The 20,887-nt window shown below is 37.8% G+C and overlaps 1 protein-coding gene across 1 annotated transcript; it reads right to left on the minus strand.

Moving 5' to 3' along the window:
* Positions 1–634: 634 nt before the first annotated feature.
* LOC146000557 (uncharacterized) lies at positions 635–20,669 on the minus strand. The gene is made up of 4 exons (XM_083138304.1): positions 20,541–20,669; positions 10,101–10,416; positions 5,743–6,941; positions 635–669 (listed from the first exon to the last, which is right to left on the minus strand). Exons 2-4 carry the CDS (start codon positions 10,400–10,402, stop codon positions 635–637), a joined length of 1,536 nt encoding a protein of 511 aa, XP_082994430.1. The 5' UTR covers positions 10,403–10,416; positions 20,541–20,669.
* Positions 20,670–20,887: the final 218 nt, after the last annotated feature.

The following is a 20,887-nucleotide window of genomic DNA, read 5'->3' on the forward strand; positions in this document are numbered from 1 at the left end:
GTAGCAGAAAAGCTGAGTAAAGCAAACAAAATCAATGAAATATTCCTGTGTTTGGTTGAGGAAAAAAAATCATACTTCTGTCTTTGGATTGCCATGTGTTTGTTGCCTTCATTTTATCTTTCCCCAATAGTTGATGACAAAGAAAGCGTGAGGATATTTTGTTGTAGAAATGATTGTTTTCAGGAGATACAAACTTTTCCTTCAGAAGTTTTGTAAATTACTTTTTGGAGTAGTTTACATTGTTTACACCAGTGCTTGCAGTGAAAGGGGATGCTATCCTTCAAGCTAACAAAATTTTCCCTGGGGCCGTCACTGCACCAACGCATTCATGTGAAATGCCCAGATTTCTGCTACAACATGTTTTGCTGATATGTGGCAGTCTGCCAGAATCGGGTCATGAATTTGATCAATAATTTGCAGAACAGTCACTGTTTTTGGTCGTCCTGCATAGCTGTGTATGAAGGAGAGTCCTGCACGGTGTTAGGTAAAAAGGGTAGGAAATCAGAGGTGAAAACCATTCTATCAAGCTGTGTGAGTGTTCAGTGTTCAACACTCAAAACTGAAAAACTAGATCTCTGGCTAATTTTGACAAATGTATATTATTCTATACAATTATTGAGAAATGTCCCTGACATCAGAAAGTCGTCGTGTTTTGCCCATTCTCAGCACCTATGAGGAAGAGAGAAAATCTAATGTGATTTCTCTTTTTAATTCAAAGATGGTAAAGAGATCATGGATTTTGTATTCACACACAAACAAACATAAGAAAAACAAGGAAATAAGTAACTGTTAAATAACAAAAAAAAATGTTAATTCAAAATTTTCTGTTTTAGCCTTTTCTTTAAATTCTCACAAAAAAATTTGTAACTGCAGGATTTTTACTATGTATGAAATTTATATACATCATAACTTTTCATATTCCATCTATATATGCTAAATTCAATATACAATGTGTTTCACTTACAGGAATCGAGAAGTAATTGATAATTTGAAGTGTAAATAATGGTTTATTAACACACCTTTTTATATACCTTGATGTAGAAACTCTCCAAGTTTAGAGAAATGGTCAATGCAACTCAATGTGTGCACCTTGAGTTGCCCTGCAGACATGTAAACAGTATTCAAGATCCCGCCAAGTGTTCTGTAGCATCTGCTCTACTGAATAGTGTCAGGCTTGTTCCCCCAATAAAACATTGGCATGCGTGCGCAAGCATGTGTATGTGTGCAAGCACGTGTATGAGTGCAAGCATGCGTATGTGCACAAGCCTGTGTATTTACTATTGGTGTATAAACTTGGTGAGTTTCTGTATCTTGTGTAATGAAAATCATAACAATATTGTCCTCTGTTTTTAAACAGTGAACATTTATTTCTCGATCCCTCTAAGCGGAAAATGCTGTACTTCCCTCATATTGTGCATAATTAAATGTACTGAAAATATCATACAATTTTATCAGTTCAATTTTTGCATATATTTCTATGATTGTACACAGCTCACTCTATTTTTAACTTGGAATAATGAAAACAGCAATTGTGAGAGCCAATATGAATGATATGTGTCATTAAATGCCTCTCTAAATTTTCACCGATAGTTTCCATAACTTTTGTGTTTTGAAAACTATACTTATATCTATGTAGGCCCATGGAGATTTTGTTGAAATTTGAGATGGTGACAAGATGAGAGAAATCTCTGTTTCCTCTCAGTCTCATCTCAAATTTTGGGACAAGTCTGAGGTAGTCGTTTAAAACTGTTGCCTTGTAATCATGGTGTCCCAAGGTCGATCCTTGTTAGAAGCACAATGTACATTGATTCAGGTTCCTCTTAAACTGTAGGTCCAGTACCGATTAGCTTATCTGAGCATAAAGTGGACTGAAAATAAACTTTGACAAACTATGATTACACTGAGGAAAAAACGAGATGAACATTTACAGATCAACACGAGAGCAAGACAGACATTTACAACTTGAGTTGCGAATGAGACAGACCTAATCACACACAAGATAAAACGACGCTCATAACTTCCATGTTTCCAAATTTCTGGGTTTCCATTCAATTAAATTTCAAATGAACCCAGAATGAGACCTAGAGCTCCATCTGTTCCGAAATTATCTGTTTTTTTAGCCTGTTAAAAAATCTTCAAAATAACCATAAAATACTAAACAAGAACGAACATTTTTGCAAATTTTCTATTAATAAACATAAAGCCTTATGTGCTCATCTCAAATGAAATGGCCCACATATATATGAGGAGTTCAGAGCACAACTGGCATAACTCCACTTTTCATAGAAATGGAGTTACATGTTAAAGCATGTGGTCGAAGAAGGTGGAGCAAGCCCCGCTGGCGTTGTTTGTTTTTTTCAAAATTATTGTTCATATCTCAAGTTCATGGTTTTCAATGCACGTATACACCTTACAATGGGGTGTATTTACTATAACATATTTACATGTGCAGACTTTTCAATGTCCCTATTTCCTGTCGTATTGGCTGCAAACGTAAACCGGCTACACCCTTGATGACGCTCGGACATGCGGCATGGCTGATCACATTGGAAGAAAGAAGCCTGCTCACATTTCTCCCCGTTTTTCGAGTGACTTATGCAGTTCTTGCATGGCCATTGTCCATCCCCCTTCCACGTTAAAAAAGGTCCAAAGCAAGTGATCCCATGCCCACATTTGTTTTTGGCAAGGGTGTTGGAAAGAATTTGTCGACACTGGTCTCAAATGTTGACAATTTCCAGAATTTTCTATGCATCCATACCACCACCTAACTTGGTACGATTATTCATGTGTGAAACAAATTAGTTTATGAAGTTAGTCAATGATCACAGACAGTGTGGTATTTATGAGAAATAAAATCACCAGCCAATACTTGGACATATCCGTTATGTGATCAGTATCTCCGAAATATAGAGGGTATGTAACACTGCAAATTGAGTCAGGAAAAGGGTGCATTTAGAAGTGTGGGTGCTGTGGATACATGTTTTCTCTACTGCCACATCGTCCTATGTTTTTCTGGTCTTTTGTATGGTCCTCTTGCTGTCTTTTGTAAGAGTATGGTCTATACTGAAAATGACAGTCATGCTTGACAAACAAGACTAGCCATCAATTTGGAGTGGTGCAGGTAAGGACTTGATTAGGGATAATCTTTCAAAACCATTCAGTTCAAGAACTTATAACGAAATGTTGGAGGTGGTGAACCATGAGAGACTGTCCTGAAATATGCATAACCAAACCAAGTAAGAAAAATGGAATTTTCGTTTTCATTAAGCAATTAAAATTGTCTCAATAGAAATCAATATTATGTGGTGGTTGTTGTTGAATTTAAGTCCACTTTATGCACATAAAGGTTAATTGGGACTAAACCTACAGTTTCAAGAGGGATCCGAACCACTATACGCCTTGACTGAGTATCAAACCCGGGACTCCTTCATTACAAGGCAACGACATTATGTATTATGTGGTTATGTGGTATTAATATTATTAATAAATAATTTTTAGGAACATGTAACTACCAGGTGTGCCGGTTAATAATTCTTAATATCGTCGCTGGATGGTGCTGGAAGCAAGGGTTGGTGCACAGTCTCAACTGTTACGTCAGTGTATTGCCAGGACAGTACCTGTCAAAACACCGTGGATGTGCAACCGAGTGCGAGTGATCGTGATATTGGGTTTGTGTGGGAAACCAAATAAGGAGCATGTGAGGCACGGCACGTCCTGCTTTTCTTGTTCAATCAAAAGAAAAATACAAGTGAAAGCCATCGTATCCTTGTGGAAACGTATGGTGACAATGTCCTAACGCAAGACGCGTGTGTGCGTTGGTTTCGACGATTCCAAAGTGGTGATTTCGACTTGAAAGACAAAGATCGCCCGGGCCAGCTGAAAAAATTCCAAGATGCAGAATTGCAAAAACTGTTGGACAAAGACGATACGCAACAACAACTGGCAGAGAAGTTAAATGATGGTCGCCAAACCATATCTGATCGTCTTCATGCCATGGGAAAGATCCAGAAGGCAGGAAAATGGGTTCCACATCATCTGAACGACAGACAAATGGAAAAGCGAAAAACGGTGTGTGAAATGTTGCTTTCTCGGCATGAAAGAAAGTCTTTCTTGCATCGGATAGTGACTGGGGACGAAAATGGGATATACTTCGAGAACTCAAAATGCAAAAAGTCATGGGTTGACCCAGGACAACCTTCAACGTCGACCTCAAAACCAAATCGCTTCGGAAGGAAGACAATGCTGTGCATTTGGTGGGATCAGAAGGGTGTGGTGTACCATGAGCTTCTAAATCCAGGTTAAACAGTGAATGCCGTTCGCTACCATCAACAACTCATCAATTTGAACCATGCATTGATCTAAAAGCACCCAGATTGGGCGACAAGACACGGAAAAGTGATTTTGCAGCACGACAACGCATCATCACACACAGCAAAAGGCGTCAGACACACAATTTCTGCACTTTGCTGGGAATTCTTGCCCCACCCACCATATTCACCAGACTTAGCCCCTTCGGACTACGACTTGTTTTCATCGATGTCTCACTCACTTTTCCAGCAACACTTCAACAATTACGAAGATGTCGAACAATGGCTTGCTGACTGGATCACCTCAAAATGTGAACGATTTTTCTGGAAGGGCATCCACAATTTGACGGACAGATGGGCACAATGTATAGCTAGCGATGGCGCATACTTTGAATAAAGCATTTGTTACCTTTTCCCCAGATACATGTGTTTTCTTTCGGGTCAATTAAGAATTATTAACCGGCACACCTGGTATACAGGCCAAAGTGACTTGAGTAATTTCCATAATGCAGTACAAAGTCATGAACATTCCCAAAATCCCACATGTGCATGCAATAACATCCAAAAGGGGGGGATTGGTGCAGGTCATAAACCCTCTTTCCACACAGTATTTCTATAAAAAAAGAAAGAAAAAAGCTAAAGGCAGGTAAATATTACAAAATATGTTGTAAATGGGTGTGTGTATACCAGTCATTTATCCACAATCACCCAACACCCTTCCCCCATATGGAAAATTCTGAATAAACCCTTGGCATATATTTAATTTGAAAATGTTATAATTAGCCAAAATGAAAAATTGACCCATCACTTGCCTATCACGAAACGTCACGGCACACCCCTGTTTACATGTATATTTTAGAACTGTAAAACATTTAAGTGCTAGGAGTATTTTCTAAGTTTCATAGGCACCAACCACTATGTTTGTGCTCCAATAGCTAAACATAACACTCAGTTATCATAATGTGCATTTTATCTCAAAACTGTCTTGATTGATTAATTTGATTTTCTTTATTTTACTTTGCTTTTGTGCCACTTTCTGGCTAATTGCGAAGACGGGGATGAGTGATGATATGATGAAATTGATGAATGGACACTCGCAAACAATCATGCCCAGGCAGGGATTCGAACCCGGGACCCCTGGTGTCATAGCATGATGTGCTAACCACTCCGCCGTGAGGGCTGGCTCAAAATTGTCTTGAATGTTTCGCCATTTGTGCTCTGAACCTCTCATATACAGGTTGAATTTTGTACCCCCAAATGAAAACTGTTCCTGTACCACTGACAAGATAGTGGTTTTTGAAATAAATAGTAAATGCAATAACATTATCTGATATTGCTACATCAAATAGCTACAGTACATACTGTAGTATAAATTAGTAACTTTATGGAACTACTTACAAATCTCATAGAAAAGCAAATAAAATAATTCAATCACCTTCTGGTTCAAGTTTCACTACATTCATGGGTAAGACAGAGAAAGTATTTTTCTGAGAATGTACTTTCTGATGCCGCTGCAGTTGCCAGCCAATTCTAAATTTTTTCCCACAAGTTTGGCACCCATGAGGTTTTTCTCCAGTGTGTATTTTTATGTGGTACAGAAGGCTACTCCTCATCGTGAAAGATTTTCCACAGTACCTGCAAACGTGAGGACGCTCCACAACATGGCTTCTTACATGCCTTGCAAAGCCACTCGTGTCACAAAATGTTTTACCGCACTGTTGACATGCAAAGGGTCGCTCTTTCGTGTGGCTTCTGGCATGATTCAAAAGATCTCGTTTTTCGAAAAATGATTTTCCACACTCGTCACATATATGAGTCTTCTCTCCATGCCGCTTTCTATGTTTAATTAAATGATTACTTTTCGTGAAGCACTTTCCACAAAACTTGCACATATACTTATTATCTTCACTATGGGATCGGCTGTGATGTGTGAGATCATTCTTTGTCAGAAAAGATTCACCACAAATTTCACAACCATAAGCTCGTTCAAGTGAATGCGATTTAATATGCACTTGTAAGACATCCTCAGTCATAAATATTTCTGGACAAAGTTCACAGTGAAAGGGTCCTTTTAAATTGTGTGACAATTTGTGTCTCTCAAGATTCTCCTTTGTGTAAAATACGTCCCCACAATGAGAGCAAATGTTGTGCGTTTTCCTATGTTTAATTAAATTTTTCTTCCAAAGATATGATCTCCCACACTCGTCACAGGTGTTAGGTGTTTCTTCTATGTGAGTCTGGATATGAACTTTTAGTTCCTCGACGGAGAAAAATCTTTTAGCGCAACCTTCACCTTCACAACGATGCTGTCCCTCTTCAGCATGTGTTGACATGTGTTCTTGTAAGTCCGTCTTGAGAGGAAATGATTCTCCACAACGGGAGCAAATGTTATGAATTTTTCTGTGCTGCATTAAATTCTTCTTTTGAAAGTAAGCCTTATCACACTTATCACATGGGAACTGTCTCTCTCTATCTACTCGTACACGTGCTGAACTAGGTTCTTCCTGTAATTTATGTTCCTGTCCCTCTTCGGACCCAACATCCCCAAGAATGCACTCCTCCTTTTTACTTTCATCGCTTTCCAGCTTTTCATGATCACCAATCAAGGGTTCACAGTTTAATGAAGCAGCGGAACTGAAACACACAAATGCAAAAATACTTGAAATATAGGCAAACTGCATCGAACAAAGTATTGATATCACATCCCACTTAAATACAGTGGCACCTCGCACAGTGAACGTCCCATGACAGAATATGTACACGGGCTGAAAAATGTCCCATGTAACAAACCTGGTTCTGCATTATGAACTGGACGCAAATATCGTCACACATGATTGACCCCTCAACAAGCACGTTTCGTTATCTTACACAAACAGGGATGCAGGGTACAGTACTTTATACACAAGAAGCGACCTGGCTACAATTCATGTAAAAAAGATTGTTATTAAGTGTATTAAAAGAAAGACCAACTAGGGAATAGAAAGCCAAAATAACAAGAAATGAATAACTGCCCCATGAAACCATTTGATGTATATCATTGTTACCAGTCAGAAAATCTAACATATGGAATACACCGTTAGCAACTTAGCAGCCAGTAAAGGCAGGCAAAAAAAATTGTTGTGGTTATCTGTGTTATATATTTGAAATTTGTGGAAAGTTCAGTCCTATTTTTATTCATTTTTTTGTTGCTGTTGTTGTTAAAATGGCACCTTAGAAGATTATTAGTGAGAAGAATAGAAAAGCACTTACTATTGAAACAAGGCAAGAAATCATAGGCAAAAAAGACTCGCGAGCTAAAGGTTGTGGACTTTACAGACAAATATGGAGTGAACAAATCAATCATAGGAACCATGATGTTTTTGACATTCCTTGTAATTTTTTACAGTGTCTTTGCAGGTTTTGACCACACTCAGGAAGAGTAAATTTATTCCTATAGTAACCTATAGGAAACAGCATCCCACATAATGACGATTTGCATAACAAAATGCTGTTCTGGAGCAGTTCGTTATGCAAGGCACCACTGTATTTTGAAATGAATAATACTTATAAATTAACAAACCAATATATTTTTATAATGCATCTACTCTTTGAGGACTGTTGATATTTCCAGGTTTACCAGAAAATATTTAAAACATTCATATTTACTCTTTTATCTCCTATTTGCATTATTGATTCACATGTAAACAAATAGTTCGTGCCCATGGCTTTGGTGCAAGCAGTCACTGGACCAATACCCTGTGAGAATTCCTAAATTTCAATGTCGACCCAGGATCCCTAGAATAATTAGGGAACTATCTGAAAATATGTAAGACTCCAATCTAGGAAAGTCATATTGCTGCAGCGATGGGATTCTCTGCACTGATTGCAAGTCTTGGCCCTCAGAGCACAATATTCAAATCAATTTGTTATAGAGTAAGAATAGCAATGAAGGAAATTGTACACGATGATAAAGAGAGAGGTTTTTCTCTCTGAATTTCTCTTTGGTGTATTTCAACAACACAATTAGCAAATAAGATTTCAGACTTCAATGGTACTAAACATTTTATATTTAGTGAATTGCTATTATGCTAACCTTTCTTTCTACATGTAAATTGGATTCAATGTACTCAAGCCACTTTTATTTAACATATGCATGTAAAGATAGTAAAGAGGTCAACCAACTCTTCTCTGCTTCTTTGCGGTGGAACAAGGCTCAGTCATTAGAGAGGGTTATGCAAATCACATCTTGAAAACAAGAATGAATACGGTATGGATCTGACACCTACACAGATACATCTCAACCATCACAAAGAAGGTATCCGAGGCACAATTAACAACAAAAAACAAGAACATTTGGATGGAAATTAACAACTATTTGGAAGCCAGAGTTTACACTAGAGCACAAAAAAATCAAATGAGGGGTAACTGGCACCTGCACCACTTTAGAGAAGTATCTAATGGAATTGTGGTAGTTCACACCAATCAAGATCAGAAAAATTTCATAATTAATTAATTTTAATACAATGCTTGTCAATTTCTCATCACAACTTCTTGTACTTATAAAGAGTTTGGTTAGTACTTTACAATATTCTTCACATAAGTCCATGAATTCACAGCCTTCATATTTATGCTAAAAATAGAGCCTATTAATTGTGATGCCTTTTCATCCTCATAGATTGTTGGTGTTGTAGGTTAAGGGAGATTATCTCAAAAAGTCACCCTCAGCAGCTCCTCAAAATTGTACCTCTTCATGTAAATCACAAACATGTAAAACATTTGCATTACACCACATGGCATATGAGCTATTCAACACTAAAAGTATCGTTACACATCACTATATATGAATAGCAATTCTTGAGTGTGAAATGCAAGTACCTAGTGCACTAAAACATATAGTGTAACAGTCTGTGAGGGTCAGTGCCTACCTAGAAACTGCCAGCCTCACTCCAACACCACATTATGGTGGTGTGGTCAGGATGACGAAACCCCCAGTGGCTGTTGAAGGTTTTCTATGACCGGGTTACGCTACTCATTCATAGCTCCCCAATCTGCTCACGTTGCTGGGTGGCCACTGGTCCCATTAAAAGATTGAAATCTCAGGAGAAGTTGTTATCCTTCCCCCAGGAGATTCAAACGTGTGTGTCCCATAGCCAGAGCCCAAAGCCTGACACCTTAAGACTGCACGGCCACAATGCAGGACAATCTAGTGCACTAACTAACTAACTCTCTAGCCTTCTAAAACCTGAAGGTTCATGGCTGCAGCAACACAGGCCTTCCATCTTTCCCTATCTTGAGCAAGATCTATATACTCTTTTCCATCCCTACCGATTTCCCTTAGGTCCATCTCAACGTTGTCCCTCCATCTCCATCTAGTTCACTCCTCAAAATAAAAGTAATTGAAGGGTTAGCTGGAAGAAGGGAGTATCTCAGAAAACATAGTTTGGAGGTAATCAGCAAAAACTATCTTCAGCCTGCATGTCTTGCTGAAATATGACAATATTCATGTCGTATTCCAGATGAAGCATCTGGCAACATGTGTGCTAAATTGAAAATTCAAGCAGTTTAGATTGAATACTACACATTTTCAACAAATTCCTCCTCCTTCCATTTCTCACCATGTGCACTAATAATAGAGTTGTCCTATGGGACTGGACTCTTGAATCACCCTGTATATTTTGGATTTCATGTTTGGACTAACAGCTCACCTAAATTCTGCACAGTATGTGCAGCATCATAAAAGATCTATTCGTAATGATCAATTTCAGATCCCACAGTGTTAATGTTCTATTTGTTTAATTAAACAGAAAATCTTACCTTGTTTCAGAAGGAATGTCAGGCTCTTGCTTTACCACGTCACAAGGAACAAAACAGGGCTTGGCGTCATCCGCCCCACAGTCTGTTAATGTGGATTCATCTGACAATCTTAACTCGCTTCCTCTATTTTCAGAAGAATCATCATCCTCATCATCATCAGTTTCAATTTCAACTTTGACAGAAACCTTAAAAATATTTTCGTACTTATTTTGTTCTGTATCTTCTTTTTCAAGGTCACTGCTATCTTCATAGTCTGGTGGTTCCACTTTCAGAACTATCCTTTCGGTATCATCCATTTCCATTCATAAAAAGTTACCTGTAAATAAATTAAGAAAAATGCAGACCAAAATTCATGATAGTGCATGTATTTGGAAAAAAGGATGAAATTTGAAAACAAAAGGTCACAGGTCAAAGTTTTATTGTACTGTGCACAAAAGCTAATCAAGATTGTCCTATATAAAAAAAAAAAGTGATATCTGAACCACAAAGCTGTCCTCTAGCATTATGAATCAGAATACTGACAACAATATGTTTTTTGAATCATATTTTCTTTGAAATTATGTTAAGTTTTATATTCAAAAGCTCCTAACACAGATAAAGTGCAATCTTACAAAGAATTTTAGAATATGCAAGAGGGCAGTGGTGTGGTGTGGCATACCCTCCCACTGGCAGAGGTAAACTTTTATTCTGCCAATATTTTTGCTCATTTGCTGAATTTTTTAAAAATTTTTTTTTTTAAAAAAAAACTCTGCCTTCACCAAAAAATGATTACCAGAAAAAGTAAAGGAAATAATAATAATATTACTGCTTAATTACATCACATTGGGAATGCACAGACATACACTCATTACTATTTTTGATCTCTTATTTTCTAATCATATACAGTCATACTTTGATTTTAAAATATTTAATATTTGCAGTTACTATGTACCCGTTCTTATATAATAATCTAAATTAACATCTCCAAGAAAGGTTCGATGCTATTGGTCAGGGAGTCGATCTAAAATTTTACCATCTGAGAAGGAGGGGGGGGGGGTGAGAAGTTAAATTTAGTGCTGAAGTGACCATACATTGGGCCTTTGTGAAAAATGCACAGAGTGCAAAAGTTGCCTCTTGGTCCTGAACGTCCACAGAATTAAAATCAGGAATATTATTCAATATCTCACCATGCCATATTGGACTTGAAGTTTAACTTTCTTGTAAGTATATGACTGCAATTGCACTTCACTGATTTAAATTCAACATATGGAATTAAATTCAAAGGGAAAATATGAATAAATTAGCTTTATGGCGATCTAAAACAATGCTGCATTTTTTGCATTTACTTCCAAAATAACTGCAACTAAACTTGTTATTGTTGTTATTATTATTATTTTCCTCTTCTACTGTGTTCTCTAAGCATGACTATTGCCATTGATAGGGCATGCCTCTATAGTCTTTGCTTTAGGTCTTGTAATTAAATAAGTAATTTTCCAATACACATTTGTCCAATTTTCTTCACTTCTTCTTCTTTTTTTATTTTAACTGTGAACAAGAATGAAGAAATTCAATTACAGGATTCTAACTCAACCCTCTGTTATTTCTTCAGCTCAATCTATAACACTCCCCCCCCCCCCTCTGTCTCTCTCTGACAAAGATACAATCTCTTATTTAATTTACAAATACATTTGAGTTAACAATGAATAAAATACATCACCATTGTTTTGTAGTTGGAGAATTTATGCATAATCAAAAATATTTTGTCATGTTCTCTTCAACAGCTGTTTTCAGATGTCCATTTCCCATAGATTACATTTTTAGGTATTTTACAAATACAAAAATGTTGACAAACACTCATAAAGATGAAAGAATGAAATCAGCATGTGATTTTTGGCCCACTGGGAGAAGGAGGGATGACTTGTTTTCTCACATAGTGACTGGAGTTGAAACTTGGATATCATACGTCACTGGTGAGTCAAAGCAGCAATCCATGCAATCACTCCGGTTCACCGAAACCAAAGAAATTCAAGCAAGCACCATCACATCGCAAAATCATGGCAACTGTGTTTTGGGAACAAAAAGGTGTAATCCTCGTGGAATTCCTGGAACCAGGACAAACTATCACAGCAGATGTGTATTGCCAAACACTGTCTAATCTGCGATGTGCCATCCAAAACCGGTGAAGAGGAACTTTACGGTCTGGAATTCTGCTTATTCATGACAATGCCCGCCCACACACAGCTGACCTTACTGTTGCGACAATTCAAAAATTCCAAAGGGAACATTTTAATCACCCACCATACAGTCCCGATCATGCCCCAAGTAATTACTTTCTGATCCTTCATCTCAAAAAGTGGCTTGCTTCGCAACGTTTCGATGATAGTGAAGTTCTCAAGACATCAGTTCTCGACTGGTTGAAATCCCAGTTGGCAGATTTCTACGCAGAGGGTCTACGTAAACTTATTCCACGGTACCAAAAATGCTTGGAGCACCATGGTGACTATGTAGAATAATAGCCAGGGTATGAACTTGTATAGCATCAAAATGAAAATTTTCTCGCTCTGTAATAACCAATTGGTCCTTTTTTTTTACATGCCCCTCGTATATTTAATAACCTCAGACTAATTTTATTATTGGTTTGTGAGCTTTATTTTCCTTGCACTAATTAACAAGTATGATATTTAATAAACTATTACTCAAAATTTTATTCCAGAAAACTGAATAATCGAAAAAAAAAATGTTCTAAAACATTAGACCATTTCCATTACACAAGGCATTACAAAGCAACAAGAATTTTTATTAAGTTTAAAGTTGCCCAAACTGTGGCCCACAGGAAAGCCTGCCATAGTACCCATAATATCTATAATTTTATTTTGAAGCATAGACTTTAATGACAGTAAAATGCAATATGGACCATGATAATTTGCTGTCATGCTACATACAAAATGTTTGGACAGCCCTCATTTATCAGAAAAGGCATAGACAAATGATAACAGCCGGACCCTGTGGCCGAGCTGCGATGCCAAGTGTCCCAGGTTCGATTCCCGCTCAGGCTTGGTTGTTTGTGAATGTCCATTCATGAATTTCATAATTTCATCACTCATCCCCATCTTCGCAAATTAGCCAAGAGGCACAAAACGCAAAGTAAAATAAACTAAATCAATCAACAAATGATAACAGAGATTCCTACTAATAATTCCAATTGAATTTTACTGACAACAGAACTTTGATACAAGAACGAATTCTGCTACAGGAGAGTATAAGATTTCCCATGAAGCCTCTCGGACAGATTACGCCAAGAACACTGCAGATCAACACAATTAGAATTGATGGTTCTGCGATGACGTGGACAAGGATGTGTAAAGCAAAGGTAAGGTAGGTGAATGTAAGTTCAAGTATTCGAAAAGTTTTTCTGAAGATTGACTTAGATTATTATAAAATGCTTCAAGACATTATGCTAATGAACATGAAATCCAGTACCTACACGAACCAACTGAGAGATTTCCATTTTTCTTTCTAAAAGCTTTATGTATGAGCAAAAATAAGCTGCATATAAACAGCTTTCATGGTAATGCTGTAATGGAGACTTGCGCAGAATTAAACCACACACATTACAAGCTTTCCAATTATAGAATCCCATTACTGTTCTGTAAAACAGCAAGCTGTATGAACTGTGTATGGATATTTTGAATTGGAATTGAGGAAAGATTTTACTTCAATTCACCCAATCAGTCCCTACAAGATGAATGGCGATTCAGGAATACTTTAAACTACATTTCTCTCACTTCAGATGTGAGATAAAACATGAATAGAATATTCACCAATGAAATTCACATTACACAAACTTTACAATGCTTAAAATTATGATTTGCTAATGAATAAAACATGTACACTTGGATTTTCCGATATGTTACAGATTTTCACGCAAGGCTCAAAGCAGGGGTTTCATGTCTGATACCAGATATTGTGTGTTCAGGCCTTGGAAGAAAATCCCTTCATACCTCACATCATGGGACATATTAGCAGCGGCAGTCCATATCCAAGACAACAGTAAAAAAATGGCTGCTAGCAAACATTTCACAAATTTAATGGGAATATTTGGAAGAGCTTTAGAATACTGGGAATACTGAAGAGAATTGTGGAAGGAAGTTTGAAGCTTGGAGAAACTAACTAGCACAGTTAAAAACTTCACTAAGTATTATTTACTGAAGAAATTAGGATTTGAAAAGTAAATCACGGAAGTATCTGTGCTTTTCAGCTGTCTCAGATGCACAATTCCACCTGATTTTTGTGCTACAGACCAGATATTATGTGATCTAGCTTTTATGGGCATCATTTTAATGCAAAGAGCACTACACCTGACCTAACAACAAAATGATTTGAGGATGTTTTATTAATGCCAAGAACCCTAAATCTGACCTGACTAACGGTGCAGCGATTAGGGAGGAGGGAAGTTGACCCACTTTTGTCCCGGCACTATGGTCTCTTAATGTTAAGCCCCGTCTACCGAGAGTAAGTAAACTGTCCTTCCCCCCCCCCATTTTGGCATCCACTCCCTGCTGCTGCTGCCTAACCTAACAATGAAAGCATTTACGTATGCAATACACCTTCGCACCCTACGCACATGACGTAGATGGCAGCAGAGGTATATATCCAAGACAACAGTAAATAAACCGCAGCTCGCAAACAAAGAATCACATATGGAAAGGAGAAACTGTTCTCCAGAAAACACTAATTAAGTAACCTAGGATGACCAGACGTACTAATTTTCGCAGGACAGTCCTTTTTTTCAGGGTCATGTCCTGCAGTCTGCGATGCTACTCCAAAAAAAAAACAATTATGTCCTACTTTTCAACAGCATCCTGCGAAATATCCAGACGAATTGTTAACCTCTGTGAAACTTTTAGTGCCTTTTAAATTAATAGTATTGTTAGTTTGCATAGAAATACTTGTAGATCTAAAAATGTTCACGCTCGCTTTGCTCGCGACTTTAGTCTTATATTTATGGCTTAGAAGCATATATCGCATGCAGTTTATTCGTGATATGTAAGGTGTCAAGTAGTGACTAAAAGTAGGCCTATATGCAGGGGAGTTTTGAAAATGGACATTTCCACTTTGACATGAAAAACGTTTTAAATCCATTCATTTTACAGACAATGACACAAACATGAGGTGTGCAAAATATCTCGGCGATATTTGTTTTGGTTCTCGAGAAACATGCCTTCAACACCACTGAAATTCACCTACTACGTCACGGATTTGAAAACGTCCTCTCCACATACAGGAGGTCCTCTGACGTCATCACTTTGAAATGCGTGCAGGCAGGGCTTCTGCTCGTCCCGTCAACTTAGCATGAGCCGCGGAAGCAACAGCAAAGTCACTTGTTACTGTGTAAAATGTGAATTATGCCCTAGCAGTATAGCAGTATTTACTATAATTCAGCCACTTGTTAGAGGGTTTTCCCATTAGGGTGACAAAGCATACCTTGTAACAGTCAATGGCTGAAAACATGAACAGCCTTATTCATTGCGAATACATAGGTTGATTCTGACTGGCAAGAACTTAATGTTATAGGAATGCCTTTTCTGGAATTACAATTATTTTCGTCATAATATTTTCTTCGCAAATTTTAAGATAATACGTTTAGAACACTCTGGTTTACATGCTAATTTCTGCAATATAAGAGGTGATACGGTATAAAAAGGTATGGTGAGTTTTAAAATTTCCTGCAGTAAATGAGTTTTCTTCAGTTAATATAGCCTATATATTGCAAATTTTTGTATTTAGCCTACTTTTATGTCGCTTTTCAGTTCACTTTGTTTAACCACAACGATGAGAACGCATGGTTAATTTATTATGTATCATCTCTAACATCACGTTTATTCCCACTTTTGGCTAATCGCTACAATGAAGATGAATGACTACAAGCAGTATTCGAAGTCGGGGTGCAGGAGGACATCCTCCCCTGCACACACACTACCATCAAACATCAAAAGTATCACCCAACCTGGCACGATACGAGACGAACTTTTTCTTCTGTCCCATCTCATTTCAAAAACATTCACTTGTCCAATCTCCTTTTATGAGACGAGACGGAAAATGTCTCGTCTCGTGAGCAACACTAACATTAACAATAGAAGCATCCCCTTAGCTGTCCCCAAAGTCTCGAGCAAACATCCTCCCATGTAACAATTTCCAGTTCAATGAAATGTCACTCACAAGGAAACGGTCAGGCCCAGGTCGAGAGTTAAACCTGGAACATGCGACTGCCTCAGATAAATCATGAATTTTGTGTATAATAATTACAACGCCAATTCATTCCTGGTAATTCTGAATCTACAGTTTGGGATGCATATATAAGCAGGATAATATTCAGTTTTCGTACCGTCGAAACGAGGAGTCAAATATATATATATATTAAGAAAGGTTTTTTTTGTATTTATATTGATAAGCCTTTGCATACGTTGTTCATTCTTTATTTTTCGAGACTTGAGACGAGAACGAGAATTGTCCTCCCAAACCGAGACTGATGTTTATAAATTGAGACGAGACTGTTAATGTGACATTTACAAATAAACACAAGACAGACATTTACAACTCTCAACGAGAACGAGACCAAGGCTGCCATGTCTCGCCTCGATAGGATCCTTAGTGGTGAAGTTGTGAACCAACCAATTAATGCGTTCGGGGTAACGAGATGAGGCAGCTTTTTTCGCAGAACAAAATTCAAAATATATCATACCATTTCAGTATGGGATACTGTTATACACATGGGCGTGTATATATAGTTCATGTGGGGGGGGGGGGGTGGATCAACTTTTGGTATGATTAGGGTTGTTTATTTCGTACGTGAAAATCCAGGACACTGTTGGCCGGAAGCTTGTTGAGGAGCAGGTGGGGGAGGAATTCCTGGACCCGACGAAGTTGTGTGTATGTAGTCACGAAGTCATGCTACTTAGTACCGATACTTTTCTGTTCATCTTGTGTCACTACGTTTTTAAGAATCAAATTTCTTTAATATGACTCGAGGGGGAAAAAATTACTGATCTGACAGTCTCAATGCAGTTTCTTATCGCAGAAATTCAGAAACTATCAGTAAATTGCAGACATTAGTCTGCAGTCCCATCTGGTGTGTGGCATTACGAAATTTCCTTCCCATTCGTATCCCGTCCTATACATCTCTAATTTAAGAGAATAAAATAAGGACGAAGAAATTTTTATGAACAAGCGGATAGAACAAGTAAAATGGTAATTTTACTGAACCAAAAAAAAAGGGGGGGGGGTAAAATTTTCGTTTCCCCAAAACGTCTTTTTTCAATTTTATAGGAGAAATTACTTACCAAAATGCGTTTATTTATACTTTAGGAAGGTCTTGGAATTTTGTTTTTCCCTCGTTGAATTTTTTTTGGCGGTAAATCATGTAATTTTCGACATTAATTTCATTCCGATGCACGAAAGCTGTTCCCTTGCTGTCCGTCTACTACGTGAACCAAATATTTGCGAGCGTTTCATGACGTAACAACCTGTCAGTGTTTCCAAATACGCGGTTTTGTAACTGTGTAACAGTTATAGAACGTAAATAAACCTGCGTTACTGTTCATCATTTGTCATAACGAACTTGCGACACCATGACGTGCAAAGGATGCATGGTGAAATTCGATGGGGTTCAAAATCCAGTACAATTTGTAACTCAACATGGAATTTTAAGGAGGGATTTGACAATTCTGGGAATTTCTTCGTTTTGTTTGAAATTCGGTATACTCACCAATTTCGGCCCCGTAATCACGTATCTGCAGTTAAAATTTGGCGCTCACACGTGGAAATAGCAAAATAATCTCAATTAAGTTCGTATTTCCACATCCTCGATTTCCGAATTTCCCACCGGTTCCGGGCTCCGCCCCTGGGGTAATCGACTTACCGCCCCCAACCGCTATCGCGGCCCCGCCTGTTTCTATAGACTCCCTGTTAAGGGCATGTTAGAAATTGGCCGGATTCACTTGCACCCAAATAAGCGCCAGCAGTTAAAATTTGGTGCTCACACGTGCAAATAGCAAAATAATCTCAATTAAGTTCGTATTTCCACATCCTCGATTTCCGAATTTCCCGCCGGTTCCGGGCTCCGCCCCTGGGGTAATCGACTTACCGCCCCCAACCGCTATTGAGGCCCCGCCTGTTTCTATAGACTCCCTGTTAAGGGCATGTTAGAAATTGGCGGGATTCACCTGCCTCCAAATCAACGCCAAATTTATACGTGAGCGCCAAATTTTAAGTGCAGATTCATGATTACGAGGCCCAAATTAGTAATTATCCCAAATTTCAAACAAATCAGATAAATACCCTGCATTTTAACAAGAGATTCATGATTAGGAGGCCAAAATTAGTTAGTATACCGAAAATTAACAAAATTGGAGCCTTTCTCTATATTGTCAATTCGCTCCGAGTAGGTGGGAAAAAAATCCAAAGTTCGTCAGACTTTTTCTTTGACATCAAATGAGAGTACGAGACGTGTATTACCTATTTCACAATCAGTTGCTTTGATTTATTTCAATCACTTATCGCACAACACTCTTGCTACCTTCCGTTCTGACGTCAGCAGACTCAAGTTTATTTTTAGGCTAAAGGTCTATGTTGTTATCCATATCATTCAAATTTCAGTAACCACCAAACGTCCCTAATTCCCTTATTTTTGTATTTTTCACATTCATACTTAAGTATTCTGCATACTAGAAACTAGATATTTTGCTATGAAGAAGGTCGCAACACTGCATAACCACTGATCATGGACTACGCTAGTCAAGATTTCTCCGCCATATCGCGTGTAACGCAAGCAAAAGCGAACAAAATAAAAATACTCGATATTTCGAAAATTGAGACTATTTGCCTGCAAAAAACGAAACGCGAAATAGAAGAATCCTTACGAATGCAGAATATGTGAGTATCAATGTGAAAAATACGAAAATAAGGGAATTAGAGACGTTTGGTGGTTACCGAAATTTTAATAATGGTAACAGTCTGTTATAGCCAAAACACATTTCTTCAATTTTATAGGAAAAAGTACTTACGGAACTGAGTTTCTGTAGACTTTTGAAAGGTCGTCGAAGTGTTTTCTCCCTTCGTTCAATTTATTCGGCCGGTAAAACATGTATTTTTCGACATTAATGTCTCTGTGATGCACAAAAGCTCTTGCCTCCATTACCTTCGACTACGTGAACCAAATGTTCCGTGCATTCGATGACGTAACCCCCGGTCAGTGTTTCCAATGACGCCATTGTTTTTCCAGAACATGACAATTTTAACTATGTTTGCCTAACCTAACCTTGCTGTGCATGGTTCGTGGGGCTATTTATGAATGGTTTGTGGGGCTATCCGTAAATGGTGTGTGGGGCTATGCGTGCATGGTTCGTGGGATTTTGGAACCCGGAAGAAAATACAAAATCGGTAACACGAAAATAGGAATTTTTCGGTTAAGAAGGTTGAAACACTGCATGCCCACAGATGATAGGCAACGCTAGTCAAGATTTGCCCGCCATATTGCGTATAAAGAAAGCGAAAAACAAACAAACAATAAATACTCGTAATGTACAAAATTGATGTTATTTCACTGAAAATAGCAAAATCCCACCTTAAACAATGTTTCGCAATGCATAATAAGTAAGTACGAATGTAAAAAAATGACGAAATGGACGAGTGAAATGTGTTTTGGCTATAACAGACTGATACCGAAGGGAAGACTTCTGTGGTGGAGTGGTTGAACGCAAGGATGTCAGGGATCCTGGAATCGAATCCCAACCCAGGCATGGATGTTCTTTGTGAGTATCCATTCATGAATTTAATCATATCACTCACATTCATTGTTGCAATTTGCCAAAAGTGACAGAAAAGTGAGGTTAAATAACAAAAATCAAATCAAGAAGAAAACAGATGAAAGAGAATTGTGTAATATTTCAGGATATGTAAGCAGCATGACCTTTCCTTTGACAAAGAAAGGGGAGCGGTGTTTACTTGACCCTGTGCTCTTTTACTTATAGCTGCAACCCCCCCCCCCCCAAGCATCCATGTGTGTCCTGCTTTTCTGTTCAAAAAATTAAACTGAATTAAACATTCGGAACCTGGGCCTAATAATTCGATCCCACAAAAACAGAGTTCTTATAACAAAAGAGCAAAATCTCAATCTGTAAAAATCTGTTTTCTTGAATCCGTTTGTCCGATACGAAAAATTTACCCATTTTATGATTTAGAGAGGTTGGGAAATATTCCGCTTTCATTGACACGGCTACTGCAATAATAAGCGGCGATAACCAAAAGAAATTAAATGCAATATAAAAAAACATCTTATTACTGGATTGCGTTCATATACATAAGTCTTAATTCTGCAAATAAATGCGCCTTGTACGTTCAGGTTTCCGTGATTGTCGTTTGGAAAAATACAAGAAAATGCAGTAATATTAACAATATACGAACCTGTTATATTATCCTGAAGATATGAACACAGTTGAAAAGGAAACGAAGCTAATTAATTAAATATTACATGTTAAGTGTAATATTCGGTCTATTTTGTTTTAGAGTTACAGACGATATCTATGTGCACAGACTAAAACCCGAACTCGTTGAATGTAAATCTGACTGAGCGTCTCTTATCGCACAACACGAAGATAACCTGGCTCTCTGACGTCAGAGGTGAATTATCTAAGTTCTTAAGTTAGGTCTCTTAGGTTTGATTGTGTTAGTATAAATACAGTGTAAATGTATTATTTATGCTAAGAGAACTAAACCTAACATGCCTAACTTCACAACTTAGCCTAACACAG

This window comes from Lepisma saccharinum, chromosome 16 (genome assembly GCF_977018435.1).
Source record: "Lepisma saccharinum chromosome 16, izLepSacc3.1, whole genome shotgun sequence".
NCBI lineage: Eukaryota > Metazoa > Arthropoda > Insecta > Zygentoma > Lepismatidae > Lepisma > Lepisma saccharinum.

What these genes read in the sequence shown, in the direction of transcription:
- LOC146000557 (XM_083138304.1), bottom strand. Translation starts at nt 10,402, where the DNA reads ATGGAAATGGATGATACCGAAAGGATAGTTCTGAAAGTGGAACCACCA. An exon ending in GACATTCCTTCTGAAACAAG is followed by an intron (nt 6,942 to 10,100) that starts GTAAGATTTTCT and finishes TGTGTGTTTCAG; the next exon opens with TTCCGCTGCTTCATTAAACT. An exon ending in AGTGAAACTTGAACCAGAAG is followed by an intron (nt 670 to 5,742) that starts GTGATTGAATTA and finishes TCTTCCTCATAG; the next exon opens with GTGCTGAGAATGGGCAAAAC.